The sequence below is a fragment of the Bactrocera neohumeralis genome, chromosome 3 (assembly GCF_024586455.1).
Source record: "Bactrocera neohumeralis isolate Rockhampton chromosome 3, APGP_CSIRO_Bneo_wtdbg2-racon-allhic-juicebox.fasta_v2, whole genome shotgun sequence".
In the NCBI taxonomy this organism is placed as follows: domain Eukaryota; kingdom Metazoa; phylum Arthropoda; class Insecta; order Diptera; family Tephritidae; genus Bactrocera; species Bactrocera neohumeralis.
In genome coordinates, this window is record NC_065920.1 from 17,879,266 (window position 1) to 17,895,000 (window position 15,735).

The window sequence follows — 15,735 nt, forward strand, 5'->3', positions numbered from 1 at the left end:
AGTTTCTAAAAGTTGAGACTTTGCTTCAAAGTTTTGTTCCAGTTTCTCTTGTTGTTGATATTGTAGCGGCAGAAAACATTCCTGAAGAAATTTCCGGAATGGTGTCGAGTTGACAGTGCTCGACGGGATAAAATCCAGGCCCGTTTCGGTTACTTAGGCCCAACTGTGGTGGGAATGGAACCAGATTCTCTTTTTAGCTTCGCTTGAATCTTGTGAAATAATTGGCAGTCACTTCTTTGACTGTAGACCCGAATGTGGGAATGGAACCAGATTATCTTTTTCGCTTCGCTTGAATCTTAAGAAATTATTGGGTGTAATTTCTTTGACGATAGACTTTGAGTAGACGTCAATATATCTTTTAGCGAAAGCGTCTTGATATACATAAATCTAACTTAACCTAAACTTGGTCTGGCAATTTTTATCATATTGAGGCCCCAATGTAATTTACAGTCATCTGTTTACTGACTAGTTGTTAGTTTCCCCTTAGAATATTATTACATTTCTTACCTTTATCTCCGTCAAGTACGCCATACCCTTGCATATCTGCCATGCAAATGATAAAATATTCTTCACAGTTATCGGCTCCACACCGTCAGTGAAGTCCACACCCGAACACTCGATCTTCCGACTTAAACGTAAATAACTGCGCAAAGAGCCATATTTCGCATACTCAATAATAATCATTGGTGCATCCCCCTTCGTGCATGCGCCGAGCAACTTAATCACATTCGGATGTGAGACCTCCTGTAGCAATTGAAATTCCGACAGCAATGCCATATACTCGACCGAATTGGCGCCACTCTTAAGCATCTTAACGGCCACCGTAGTTACACCGGGTATATCGGCAATATTGGATGCATAAGCTTTCATCACTTTGCCGAACTCACCCTCACCGAGTACCACATCTAGCTGAAGCTTCGACCGATTGAACTCCCATTTTGAGTCGACCGTATCGAATTTAGCCAAACCGCTCTCCAACTGCATTAACGGCACGTCGCCGTTACGTACATCACAATCACCGTTCGCTGATGATTTTTGCGATAGCGCCTCCTTACCACGCGTACGTCTTATGAGATTGCGTTGTGTTGCAATTAAACAGACCAACAATACGATCAGTATAATTGGACATGTGATGGCCAGTAGAATGCATGATCGGCCGCAAGTAAAGCCGGCCACATGTATGCTCATAGCATCATGTTCAATAACACCATTATCCTGATTATTTTGTGCTGACTGCGTGATATCCGTACCACCAAGCCTCGTCAATTTATTGACATCCAACGACTTTGTGTCGTTCTTCCGTTTACGCTTCGGACGTGGCTCTTCGTCGTCGAGTGGCGCACACATACACTTGCCATTGTCCTCGCAGGTGCAGGTGCCGGAAGCCGAGTATATGCCGCGCTTATTTGGATTGGATGTGTGTGGACCCATAATTTTGCCAGCTCCCACGCAATCTTGTGGACAAATGAATGCATTCAGTTCTTCTAATGGATCGCAAACATTATCCGTACAGTACGTAGCATCGGGCACGCAGGAAGCATAATTGCGTCCGAAGAAACCCGCGTTGGAACCGCGCCACACGCAGGCGCCACCACTTGTGCCGAGTCCGCAAAATTTCGTACATTGTTTTTGGTATTTAATTTGTGCGCAAGTTTGACTGCGGGATTTGATCTTATGTTCGCAAGTGGCATTGTCGGCCTGTCCATCGACGAGATGTACATTGACGACGAAAGAACGTTGATAGCTGTCGTGCCAAGTGATGTTGAGACTGTGAAGGAAATATTGTTCTAATTAGTTTTTGTAGTTATTAGTTAGATCCATTTAATGTTATTATATACACTTCCCGCTCCGGGTTGAGTATTCTGGTCTCCAAAAAAAAAAATTATTCAGTGACTGGTTTTTTCATTTCCTAGCTCTACTCGACAACTAGAAAACCAGACAAGTTAGCAATTAACTCTTATACGTATTGAGCTACTTTAGATTACTGAGTCTTAAGTATAAAATAAATCATAATATTTGAAAATTCCTAGTTTTCAGCCTGTTGCTAATTCTTGTGCTCTTGAGTTGTAGGATTCCTGAATTAGAGCCTACTACCAACTTTTAATAGGAAAAACTCGAGGTTAGACTTTAATTTCTAAGAGCACAATTTCCAAAAGAAAACACACTCTTGAATACTGGTGTGAAAGATTTTGGAAGTAGTACAGGAGATATGAGAGATCTCAGTTGTCGAAAAGGGTGTAGCTTTCCATAACATTACGAAAGATTTGGACGCCTTCAAAGAAAATGTTTTCCGTCCCTCTTCTCAATAGCTAATTCATAGCTAATTGAACCGAGCTGCCCCATAAAGCCTCAGTATTATCTGACATTACTTCAAAACTTATTACAGTTCATAATAATACTCACAAGTAAACCGTTTCCGGTGATTGCTCCAAAGCCGCTGTATCCTTCACATAAATGATGCCCGCTGACGTTGTTATGCCAAAAGCGCCACTACGATCTTCAGCGATCGTGAAGCGCACCTCGGACATTTCCATTAAACTCTGATAGTTCTCTGGCTGTGCCACACGACTATAAGACATAGCTGTGCGATGCAGAAAAACATCCTTTGGATAGGTGCTCAAAATGCTTGGTGCTAAGAAACCTTTATTATCGTTTTCCAGTATCGAGTCAGCCAAGTTGGTTAGACGTCGGCTCATGCCACGTTGTTGGCGCAACTCCAAAACGCGCGGTCGATCAGCCTCGTGTATCTTATTTGGATCGGAGCTTAGACATATGTTCGCTTTGGCCTGCAGGAATACAATACATAGTATATATTATTTACTTTCTTTTTTACTAAATAAATCCACTGAGGACTTACTGTTTTTATTGTATTAGCATTGACGGTATTATCGCTTGCAATCAAACTGAAGCAATATGATGATTGACTCAAAATGCCGTTGCGCGCAAATAGTATCTCTAAACAAATTAAGAAAAAAAGTTGTAATTGAGTTTAAGTTCGTTACGTCCGTACTTACGACAACTGAAGATGGACTTTATTTTTCCAGTATGATCAGCTTCGTAGGCGGTGCAATCGGGTCGCACCAATTCGCTGGTGTCATTGAAAATCTCATAAGTTAAATGCGTGTTCGATGTGAGCGAATCTCTATCCGTGAAGATAATCTTATTGCCAATTGTATCGCCCTGAAAAAAGAGAGGAGTGAGTTTTCTAACAAAGGAAATATGCGTTATGTTTATTTCGAAATAAATTTTTGAGGTAATTTCATAAAGGCGCAGGATATGTACACTAGAGACAAAGATATATGCGTTTAAAGGACATGTGAAGGGTTCATACAAGACTCTTCTTAGAGATAAAGATATATTCGTTTAAAGGACATGTGAAGGGTTTATTCAAGACTCTTCAAATGTATTACTTGTGTAGGATATGTCGAGGTAAACTCTGGGTAACTCTATCTGTTATATGATAGCCGACCCATTAATGTCTCTCTTAATAAAGTCACGTGAAAAGATTATATGATATGTATGTTTTTCTATAAAGTTTCTGACTATTGTTCTGGGCCTCTACTAAAGCGAATCACCACTCTTTTATATCGGATGTTTCAATAGAGGCGCTACAAAAGTAGACCGATAGGAACAGCAAACGACGCCATATTTTTCCCGCTCTTTTGATATTTCTCTTCAGTAAGGTTTGCCATTTCATCATGGAAAGATATACGATCCAACAACGAGTCGAAATTATTAAAATTTTCTACCGAAATTCGGCGTCATTGGTCACAACTTTACGAGCGCTACGTCCAATTTATGGTCTTCATAATCGTCCTGTAATATCAACAATTGAGCGTCTAGTGGAAAAATTTGAATCCACAAGAACAGTACAAAATGTTCCCGTGCCAGTGAGATAAAGGCGTGACCATAGTGTCAAGAATATTACGGTTTGGTGCGGTTTATGGGCCGGGGCGTCATTGGGCCGTACTTCTTTCGTGATCATCAAGATCGGTAAGTTGCTGTGAATGGGAATCGCAACCGCTCAATGTTTTTGAACGGATAAAATCGGTTATGTCGAAGGTTGAGAACATTTTTACGTTCTTCTTCACTACACTTGTTGTGTTTTTGAGAGGAGACGTAAGAGGTTTGGCCAAAGTTCTTAGCTTTAGGTCGTAATTGGTGTAATAGTTGTAGAACGCGTTGATTATTCACAATATTCAAATATTTCTATATTTGCGGGATAAGATATAGTTTCATATACTCGGTTAAGACCAAGCGTATACAGTCCTATCTTAGTAACTCTTTAGTAATAATGGTCGGCGCTTCCTATCGAATCCGTAATTACGGCATCCGAAACCACAGGATTACAGTTGTCTTTCTACTAGGGGGGTAATATTTTTAAGATGTTTAATCGTATTACTTTAGCTTCTACCAACTCTGATAAAATGTTTCGGTATTGGATCCAAGTCTGAAAGAGCAAACTCTTGGGGAGATTTCTCAGAAAGATTGGGGACGTCTTTCATTGTGTTACAATGACAATGTATACTAAAAGACATAACGTTTTGAAATAGTCTATTCTACAAAACCAAACGGGTCCGTACTTCTTTTTGGCCAATAACTAAAATGGACGACATTTCTGTATTCACTTTCAAACTTAGCTCTGTTTTCATGTTGACGCCTAAGCTTAGCATAGTAGTCTTTAATTCAGAAATTGATTTTTTTATGTCCGGATCTAACTTTAATCTCACTAATGAAACTGAAATTAAATCAATGCTGACCGTGTATTTCCGCAACGGATTTTAACATTTGCTTTAAACCAAAAAATGCCGGAAATTACTGGCAATTTACAAATTCAGTTACCTCCACCCCAACGAAACTAGCAGACAGTTAAGACAAATGAAAGAAGGCGCGTTACAAGGTAGACAATCAACCAAGCCAGACGAACAGCAGACGGTTATAATGAATACGCTATATATATGTATATATATGTATATGTGCAATGGTCTGTGCCTAACCCGACAAGACGAATACCGGTTGCGTGATGCGAATTAGTTTACCACAAAAAGTTTGCCGGTATCATGCAATAAAAGCCAACAGCGCTGGAAAATGCACGAAAGACGTCAGACCCGCTGGCAGACGAAAAAATAAAAATAATAATAATAACAGCCAAACTTACGCCAAAAATAATACGAAAAAAAAACAAATTTTTATGGCGAAACCAGTGAGCATTGTGCGATAAGGCAAAACGAAAACAATCGATAAGTTTACGTCGAACTCCAACGCCCCACTTGCCACCTTACGGCTAGTAAATTGTGCGTAGTTACCGCAAACTAACCTGTTTGAAATGTGGATTATCCAACAAGAAATTGTAGACGCCCTCATTTTGTAACTCCGGTCCGTTGTCATTGCGATCCAAAAGCGCCACCTGCAGCGTCTTATTGAACACCAACGTTTTGTCGTCGCTCATTTTAATCGTGCAAGCGACGCTCACTGCGAAATTTTTCACTTCTGTTGTATTGAAGTACTCATAATCCAACGGTACTTTAGTATAGATTTCATTATTTTTTAATGTGAAATATTTATCACCACTCGTTAGCGTGTATTTCACATCCATCGTGGGGCAGAGATAGCGTGTGGCACGTGGATTCAATGTGCCCACTCGTAAAGGTTCGAAGGCGCTCATCTGCTCCGACTCCTCAGCAGTGGCGTCTTCCACTATTGTGTACTGCGCTGCATCCCAAAAGCAGACATTCTCCAAATTCGCGCAATACTCAGCTTCCGCCTGTGGCGTCACCTCCAATTTCATTTGCGGTATTTTGTCAAGCGCCTTGTGCTCATTCCGCGGTATGGCGGTTAAGATTATTTTCGTCTTTTTCTGTGTGGTTTGATAATCGTCCTTCATGAAGACCTCTCCGGTGCTGCCGTTCACATGCAACAGTTCGTCATTATCCAAAGTGTAGAGATATTCTTTTGTTTTGTCCTCATTGTCCTTACCAACGGACAGTATCTGAAAGCGTCCAATCGGTATTTTGGAAAATATACTCTGTGACTTTTCGTTAAATGGCAGATTTAGTTTTACTGCAGACATGGGAAAGTAGACGACAGGATCTGAAAGTGGAATAGTTTAGTGTTAATAAAAAGGTTTGAAAAATATATAAAAGAAAAGTTTTAAATATTAAACTTATATTAGCTCTTATCTGGCGAAATTTTAAACTGGACCTCGGACAATAAATGAATTAGAAATATTTGAATACTTTCCTTTCACAATAATAAAAAATATTTGGTACAAAGTGCTACCTAATAAATAATAGGTACAGAAAGCCATTTCTTTCTCTCTTTTCTCTCGGTTTATGGCTCATTAGGAGTAAGGCTGAATGGAACGATTCTGCTCTCGAGCTACTGCTTAGGGATAGTACAATCAAGTGGTACACCGATGTCTCGAAAAGTCGGAGGGAATTGGCGCAGGGGTCGCAGGACCACACACCAAACTCTCCATACCTATGGGTAGCTTTTCGAACATATTCCAAGCAGAGGTCCTTGCTATAAGTCGGTGCGTAGAGATATACCTCCAACGCAACTATCGCAATGAACGTATAGTTATACCAAGCGATAGTCAAGCGGCACTCAAAGATCCGTGTACGGGATCAAATCGCTATTGGTGCAGGAGCGTATAGAACGATTCAACAGTCTATCAGATCGTAACCAAATACACCTTATTTGGGTGCCAGGTTACAGGATTTAGCCTGGAATGAACTGGCTGATGAGCTTGCCCGCACCGCAGCATCCACCATCATGGTAGAATCCGAATGTTTCATTGCTGCTAATTGAATGCAGTCTATCGGCGCAGGAAAAGGCCCTTGGATCCATGTTTCTAAATAGCGATCACATCGCCTCAGAGCGGACATCATTTTAGAGAGATTTCTCAAAAACATCGGGGACGTCTTTCATTGTGTTACAATGACAATGTATACTAAAAGACATAACGTTTTAAAATAGTCTACTCTTCAAAATCGAACGGGTCCGTACTTCTCTTTGGCCAATAACTGAAATGGATGACATTTCTATATTCACTCTCAAACCTAGCTCCGTTTTCATGTTGACGCCTAAGCTTAGGGATCACATCCCTTCGCTAGCACCCAGCAGTATATTGGAATTTATCAATTTGCTGGGACTAGGTGAGTTTTTGTGACTTAGGAGAGGGCACAATAGACCTGAGGTCAGTATCCTAACTTTATCTGTGGCTAAATTTGGTTTGATTGATTATTTGAGCTTCTACCTTTTTTGCTTCTACCCTCTCAATAATAGTTTTGCTTGGCTCAGGCCAGTAGTTATCTATTCTCTCTCCGCCCTCTTATCACAGCGAACAGCGGCTCCGGTTCTAGTGGTCTAAACTAAAGAAGTTATTCGATCATATAAAGAAGTTATTGACTCTAATGGCTAATGGTATAGAATTCTTCCTCCTCCTGCCGTATGGGCCACATAATTTGCTTCAAATAAAGCTAACATAAGCTAGTTCTTTGTAAGGGTAGATAGTAAAAAAATATACAATTTTAAACTCGTTTGTATCTCTTGGCAAAACTGCGAGTTCGCAGACGTCATTTTATGTAAGCATATAATCGACTAAATTTCTCGATTATTTGATAAGCTTTAAATTTTGGGTTTTCTGTGCGATATCATATACATTTCATGTATTATATTTTTTAGTTTTATAAGAGCAAAATATTCTCGAATAAATGAAAATTTTTTAATGACATTTTTAAATAAATTACCAGTTAAAACGTTATTATACTTAAGTATAGCGAAGCAAACTGTTTTTTTCTATGATTTTATACTTCTTCCCATTGAACTGTTTTCCTTTATTTTTAACTCGAACTCTTCAAACTAAGGGCATTCGTTGTGTCAACAACTTACTAACGGAAACTAAAATAAAATCCTTGAGATAAACAATCAATGACTTTATGCTGCAGATGATGAGTATAGAAATGTGTCTCTTATATAAACATACATATATATTTATATGTGTATGTGTGCTTATTTTGTGTTGAAGCGTTCAAGTGGCACTTCGAAAAATAGACAAATTGATTGATGAAGTATCGAAATCTTTTAAAATAACAGTTAACCGAATAAACTGGTTGTGATGGAAAGCAATTTTGTGTAGGATGAGTGATGGAAAAGAGAGTATAGAATACAAGTATACTATATAAATATATAAAACTGGTTCATTTGTAGAGAAAATAAAAATTTTGAAGTGATAATTCTATCTTAAACCATTTCGATTACGAAAACCTCTTTGGGCAAACTTCCACTCAATGGCGCAAAATATGCAAAAAAAAAGAAGCACTTGCGAAAAGTCTTTCGAAAGACAGACATAATTAAAAAAATTAAAAAAAATGTTAAAATAATATAAAAAGTCAGGAGAATGTTAATTTCAGCATCAGCTGTGCTATGAAATTCCCTTTAACCTATATGCATGCAATAAAGAGAACTGCATTAAGTTAAATTAAAGAAGAAAGACATTAGCCTGCCCATTTGTGTATAGAAATCTTCAGATATTATATAATAAGTACAACTGTTGGACTATTTAATTATAAATTCCAACTCGCACTTATTAAACATAGAGTTTTTGCTCGGTATTTGTAATGAAAAACGCTGTAGTGCACACATACAAACGAAGTTAGCAAATACAAAGTCTACTTGCAGGCGCACATCCGCATGAAAATGTATACGAAACATTTTAAACTTAAACCCAGTAAGCAAAAGTAATTGAATTTGTTAAGAAAAACGTTTGAATATATTTTTAAATAAAATATAAAAATATGAAAGTTTATCTGCTTCTGATGTTATTGTTAATTGTTTATCCCATAAAATAAGTTTCCCGACTGCCGGTTTTGAAAGCCATAAACGAAGACTGATATGCCATCTATTGCAGATTTATTATTTTTGACGAAGGATTCGACTAGTAGGGGTTGGTGCTTGTTGAAAAAACGAAACAAACAAATATGTGTTAGAACTATTTTGAAAGCTCACTGGGACTTGCCTGAAAATATCCACAATTTGACAGAAATTCTAATTGAATTCAAATATAAATATATTTCAAAAAAACGTATTTTGCGAAATTGATAGGACTGTCCTTAATTACTATGCCAAGCCATCTGTCGACCAGTTTGCTTCCAGCAACTGCTTAAGTCGGTACATCTCAGTAGTGCGTTGCGATTTTTACAGTGTATAAAAATATCGAACAAAGAATGTATCTCAAATTTTGTATTTTTAACCAAATTTCGTGTGCCGAATCGTTGCGAATATTTGAAAAGGCCCGGTGGTTCAGTTTTATAAAAAACTGAAGTCTGCGGGTGGTGCAAAGCCTTCAAAATCAGTCGAGAGATCGTTGAAGACATGTCTCGTTCTCCTCCTCAACTGATGAAAATATTAAAGAGTGAAAGATATGGTACTTGAAAATCGTCAGGCAAGTGTTAGAAAGATGGTAAGAGAGCTCGACATCTCTCGCGAGTCCGTTCGAATGATTTGGTGGATATTTTGAGTATGAAACGCGTACTTGCTTAACTTGCTCCGATAAAGCTGTATAATATAAATAAATTGTTTGCTCTTTCGACAACTTCTTGATCTTAATGTTTATTGTAGTCACTGTAAACAGTATTCCTTTTTGGTTTCTATATTCATCAACAACAATCGTGTTCTTTGAACTAGCTGTATTCCGTTCACCATACTTTTGATAGTAGTGAATCGAATAAACAACTGGTATAAATACTTCAAACTGGTATAATCAAATAGAGATAGAAACACCAGCGATTATATCTTGTTAATTGGATAGTCACATGTTCTCTTTTATTGAATTTTATAAAAGATTTAATTTTCTTAAAAAACCCAAACAAAGACTCTACCAAACGATTCAAAGTTATTTTTTTTTTTTATAAATTTCTTTCATTTTTTACCATTTTTTCTTCTGCACCAGTCTAACAGTATAACAGGTCAATAGAAAATTCCGCGCCCCGACACATAGATGGCGCTACTAAAATTAAATCCATATGATTTTTAGTAAGCTTTAAGCTTCATAAAACGCGTGTAGCTGTCAAATCATTAGTTTGTGAATTATATGATTTTAAGTGAAGCAACCTTTATTTTTGTTAAAAAATTAAAGAAAAAATAGAAGTGCTGAAAAAATATTGCTTTTTGACGGGAAAAAATATAATTGGAGAAAAAACTTGGCTTAATGACGAGTTTGCGGACATTTTCCCAGGAAAATCAACCATTAAGAAATGGTATGCTAAGTTTAGACGTAGTGAAATGAGCACCGAAGATGGTGACGGAGGCCCAAAAGTGGTTGTTACTGACAAAACATCAGAAAAGTCCACAAATTAATTTTGGCTGCCGTAAAGTAAGTTGTTCGAGATAGCAGACACTCTAAAGATATCAACTGAACATATACGTAATATAATTCACGAATATTTGGGGATGAGAAAGCTCTATTTAAAGTGGGTGCCGCGCGAGTTTACTTTTGACAAAAACAAACGACAAGTTGATGATTCGGAACATTGTTTGGAGATGTTAAACCGTAATAAAATCGAGTTCTTGCGTCGATATGTGACAATGAATAAAACGTGGCTCCATCAGTTATCCCTGAAGTCCCATCGAATGTCATTCGTGTGGACTGCACACAATGAATCCGCTCCAAAGCGTGGAAAAATGCAACAGTCAAGGCTAGCAAAGTTATGGCGTTTGTATTTAGGGATGCGCGTGGAATAATTTTTATTTACTACCTTAAAAAAGGAAGGACGAGCGACTATTAGATAGCATCATTAGACCGTCTGAAGGTCGAAATCGCCGAAAAACGGACGCATTTGAAGAAAAAGAAAGTGCTGTTTCACCAAGACAATTCATCGTGTCACAAGTCAGCGAAAACGATGGCCAGATAAGTCCATGAATTGGCTTCGAATTGCTCCTACATCATCCGTATTTTCCAGATCTGGCCTCCAACGACTATTTCCTGTTCTCAGACCTGAAAAAAATTCTCGTTAGGAAGAAATTTTTACCGAATGTAGAGGCGATCACCGAAACTGAGGCCTACTTTGAAGCAAAAGCCAAATCGTTCTACAAAAATGGTATCGAGAAATTGGTGGGTCGCTATAATCAGTGTATCACACTTGAAGGGAACTATGTTGAATAAAAAAACGAAAAAAAAATGTTATAGTACGGTAAACCAAGGACTTTTCAATTGACCTGTTATAGTCTAACTTAGTCCGTATATGACTTAAAAACTGTCCAATTAAAAATATATGTATATTTAGCATTTCATAAAATTTTTGTTTATTGGGCACACATTATTCGTAGCTGACTGACCGTCCCGACTGGCGGATAGAGCGCATTCCTTCAAACGGCGACACTGTGACGACAGCTTTGTTTTACTTCATTACACATACATACTAACAAGTACATATCTTTGTATGCATGTATATATTTACATGTGTGTATGTCAGTAGATATTTAAAGATAAACACAAATACGACTATGAATGTGTTAACAATTGTTAGTAATATCACACCCCTATAATAATAAAAATGCTAACACACATACACACATATGTGTGAGTGTTTAAAATATAGCATACTTATGAGCGCGCGCATATTTATCAGCGAGTTATGTTTCTGCCAATTCAACTGGGACTTTCACAGGCAGCTGCTCTGGTCATATTTGTCTTTATGCCTGGCCAAATTATGATGCGAGCATATGAAGTACATACATATGTATGCATACAATAAACAAACATGTTATTTACATACCTTCAAGCAAACAAACATATGTATGTACATATAAATATATAATTTACACTGCTTATATATTTGCATAATTTGATGGTTGAGTGGAAAACAATGCGCGTTAGACATTCAATGAGAAAGCGTTTTCGTACGACTTTTGTTGTTGTAATGCAGATAACGGTATTTACATATATATATGTATATGTTTATGCATACATATGTATGTTGGTTTTTCATGCTGCCGGCCAGCTTTTCCAACTCTACTGGAAAGTCTCCCCATCGAGTGCATTCATATCACTCACTCTCCAGCTCATTATTGCACTCACGATTTAATTAAGCATATTTATTAAACTAATAAATAATATTGATTACAAGGAAGCGTACAAACAAATGTAGATATGTATGCACTATGCATCTGCATTTAGTATTTAGATAGCAGAACGTAAAAAATCAATAACTCATGATAAATGTAGAAAACGATTAGCGTGCAATGTGTGTACATATGTGTATGTAAGCGAAAATATACATATTTGCTTATTATGTAGGTATATTTATACAAAATAACAGAAAAAACAACTTTGCGGCATTAAAAAGTATAAAAAAATCTTTCTCTTAATTTTGATTGGTTATTCTGTATGTCAGCTATATGCTTAAGTTGCCCGATATGTACAATATTTTCGAATGAATTTCGACTTGACTTTCGACAATAATCTATGCCACTTTTTGTGAAGATACCTCGTCAAATAAAAAGTTTTCCATACAATCACTTGATTGTAATTAAACAGTTTATATGGCAGCTATATGCTATAGTGGTCCGATCTGAAAAATATATACAGCGAATGTAACACTGTTTATGACAATAATACATGCCAAATTTCATGAAGATATCCCGTCAAATAAAAAAGTTTTTCATACAAGTACTTGATTTTGATCGGCTAGTTTGTATGACTGCTATATCCTAAAGTGGTCCGATATCGGCGGTTCGAACAGATATGCAGGCTCTTGGAAAGAAAAAGATGTGTGTAAAATTTCAGAACTGTATTTCAAAAACTGAGGCACTAATTCGCGTATTCACAGACGAACATGTCGAAATCGACTTAGCTCGTCAAGCTGATCATTTCCTTCTGGGTGTTACAAGCTTCGTGGCAAACTTCATTTAGCATAAAAATAGATATTCGCAATAAAATCTCAGACGTCAGTGAGTTGCTGAAATACACACACACACACACACACACACACACACACGATATTTTGGTGAAATTGTTGTGCTAAAAATGTGCTAAAAACAATAACTGTTTACATGCAGAATCACGCACACTCGTATGTAGGTGCTATTTACCTCAAAACTAACTGTCATAAATTGTAGTATTTATGTACGTCATACCTATTTGTTTTAATAAACAAGCTTTACCCCTATTGTGCTGCATAATTTCGAATAAAACATATGACAAAGTAAATTTCGCTAAAAAGAGAACGTGAAATCATCAAAATAGTCTACAGGAACTTAGGTTAGGCTAGGTTAAGAGGTCGATGCTCACAGGTATCTCACATGGACAGCTCAGATTGTTGTGGAATCTAAAAACTCCTATATACTGCATTATAGAAAAAGGTCTTCCAGTCTATCACAACAGGTGGCAATCATTTATAGTATAACAATTAATTTTATTACTATTAACCAACTTAAGCTTTACTGCTTTCTTCATCGCTTTTATATTTATTCGTTTGTTGTCATAAAGTAAAGGGTGATCCATTTCTGCGTTGCCTACTTTTTTAAAGAAAAAAACATAAACTTCAATTTAATGATTTATTATCAAACGGAAGAACAATTTTTGGCATTTATTATCTCCTCCAAATATTGGCCGCGGCTACGTCTCAGATGGTTCATCCGTTAAGTCCAATTTTCTAAGACTCGTTCAAGCATATCTTCCGAATGCCAAGCGTGATGTTTAGCTCTAACGCCTGAATCGAAGCGAGATTGTCTGCATAGACTTTAGACTTACATATCCCCACAAGAAAAACTCGAACGGGCCAATAAATCAGCCAAAAAAAATTATCAGCTCACCGAAGTGTTTTCTCAATAAATCCATTGATTGAAGTGGCGCCGTCTTTTTGAAACCAATTGTCGCCGAGATTACGTGCTTCAATTTCAGTCATCATTAGCGGTTATATTCTCATCATCATCGGCATCATTTTTGAAGAAATATGGACCGATGATTCCATCGGCTCACAAACCACACCAAACCGTTGTTTTTTCTTGAATCTCTTCAGGTTTATTTTCGTCTCAAATGCGGCAATTTTGGTTGTTTACATACCAGTTGTGCTAGAAATGGCCTAACCGCTGAATAAAATTTGGCTCGAAAACGTCGGATCTTCTTGGAAGAAGCGAAGGAATGTCTCCTGGGAAAGTCGAGCGGCTTCAGTTCTTGCCCAAGCTGTATTTTGTGTGCTTTCTATTTAAGATCGCGACGTCAGATGCGCCAAGTCGTTCCATATGTCAGTACTAGTTGCTACGAACGGCGCCGCATCGACTCTCCACGGTCGTCGTGTAGATTATCAGCTACGACTGGTATATTTTCTTCAGTGTGTGCTGGACGTGTTCTATTCGGTCGAATATTATCAAATAATAGTGCTGGGTCTCAATATGTGTGATGATGTTGCGAATAGTACGCTCAATAGGCCGATTATTTGACCATAAGTTGGGCGAAGCGCGCGAAACACATTCTTATTGTGTCAAAGTTGTAGAAATTACTCAAAGCAATTTACCTTTCAAACTTTGATTTTTGCCTCAAATATTATTATATTTTTTTCTTTCTTGACAAGCCAGATGAGAGTACTATTTTGAAGCTACTAACTTTCTTAATGTGTTACCAATTACTAATTGTTTTATAATTTTAATAAAAAATGTATGCTAATATATTCCCATGCTTTTGACTGAGTGACTAAGAATTATATAAATTCATATGAAATAGTTTTTTCATGTAGCAATAAATCACAAAAGCAATAAACTGGCAACAAAACATAGAATTCTACTTGAAATTTCGCTGTCATTTTCAGACAGCTGCAAAAAAAAAAAAAAAAAAAAAAAAAAAAAAAAAAAATAGAAATAAAACACTCAACAGAAAACCACTTTCGTTTATTACTTTAAAATAAAATAAATAAATTATGCGTAAAGCAGCAACAAACAGCCATTTATCATTTTAAACGTTTTCACTGTCCTTTACGCGCACACATACAGCACACGCGCAGGGCTTCCGCTTGCCAAAAACTACAAAATATCAAAAATAAATAGAATAAACTATATTTTAAAGCAACAAAATGTGGTGAGAGGTACCAAAATGGAACGGAAATGCAAGAACGAAATGAAAAATATAAATAAATTCGAATAGGAAAAGCAAAAAAAAAAAAATTATAAACGCTAAAACGTATATAGAAATAAACATTTAAACATTTCTTTCAAACGGATGTACAGTACACTAACACAAACAAAGTGTGTACGCACTGTAAGCATCACTTTGACCGAATGGCACACCGGGTGGTATGAGTGACATTGCAAGCGCATTTTTCCAAAGTTTTACATTTTCGTTTTCTTTTCGCATGTAACCACCTACATACTTGCACATATGTACATATATGTACTTGCATACTACATGTACCCGGCAGTGATTCAACAGTTGCTGCATCCAAAATTTGTCTGCTGTCTGTATTGCACGCACACACTCACACACACATGCATACATGCATGCATATGAATACCGCGCGCCGTCTTTACGTTTTTATTGCTTTTGCTCCTCTTGCGCGAAACAACTTTTTTGGCAGCCGCACAGTTTTTGGCAGACAACTGAAAAGGAAAACAATCTAAAGTACAATAATAACAAAAACACAGTTCAATCGTTGCAAACTAAAAGAAAAGTAAAAACGTTTAGTGAAGCGACGTGAAAGTTTCCTTTTTTATTGGATGGCGTCTACAGATCTGTGACAGTGA

At 37.1% G+C, this 15,735-nt stretch overlaps 1 protein-coding gene across 2 annotated transcripts in view; it reads right to left on the bottom strand.

The window, feature by feature from the left end:
* LOC126752459 (proto-oncogene tyrosine-protein kinase receptor Ret) overlaps positions 1-15,735 on the bottom strand; it is a 45,546-nt gene that overhangs the window by 2,329 nt on the left and 27,482 nt on the right. For both annotated transcript variants that reach the window (XM_050463265.1, XM_050463266.1), the window contains 5 exons: positions 5,318-6,090; positions 3,015-3,180; positions 2,858-2,955; positions 2,404-2,786; positions 508-1,768 (listed from right to left, as the gene is read on the bottom strand). In XM_050463265.1, coding sequence (XP_050319222.1) covers positions 508-1,768; positions 2,404-2,786; positions 2,858-2,955; positions 3,015-3,180; positions 5,318-6,090 — 2,681 coding nt within the window. The remainder of the gene's footprint in view (positions 1-507; positions 1,769-2,403; positions 2,787-2,857; positions 2,956-3,014; positions 3,181-5,317; positions 6,091-15,735) is intronic.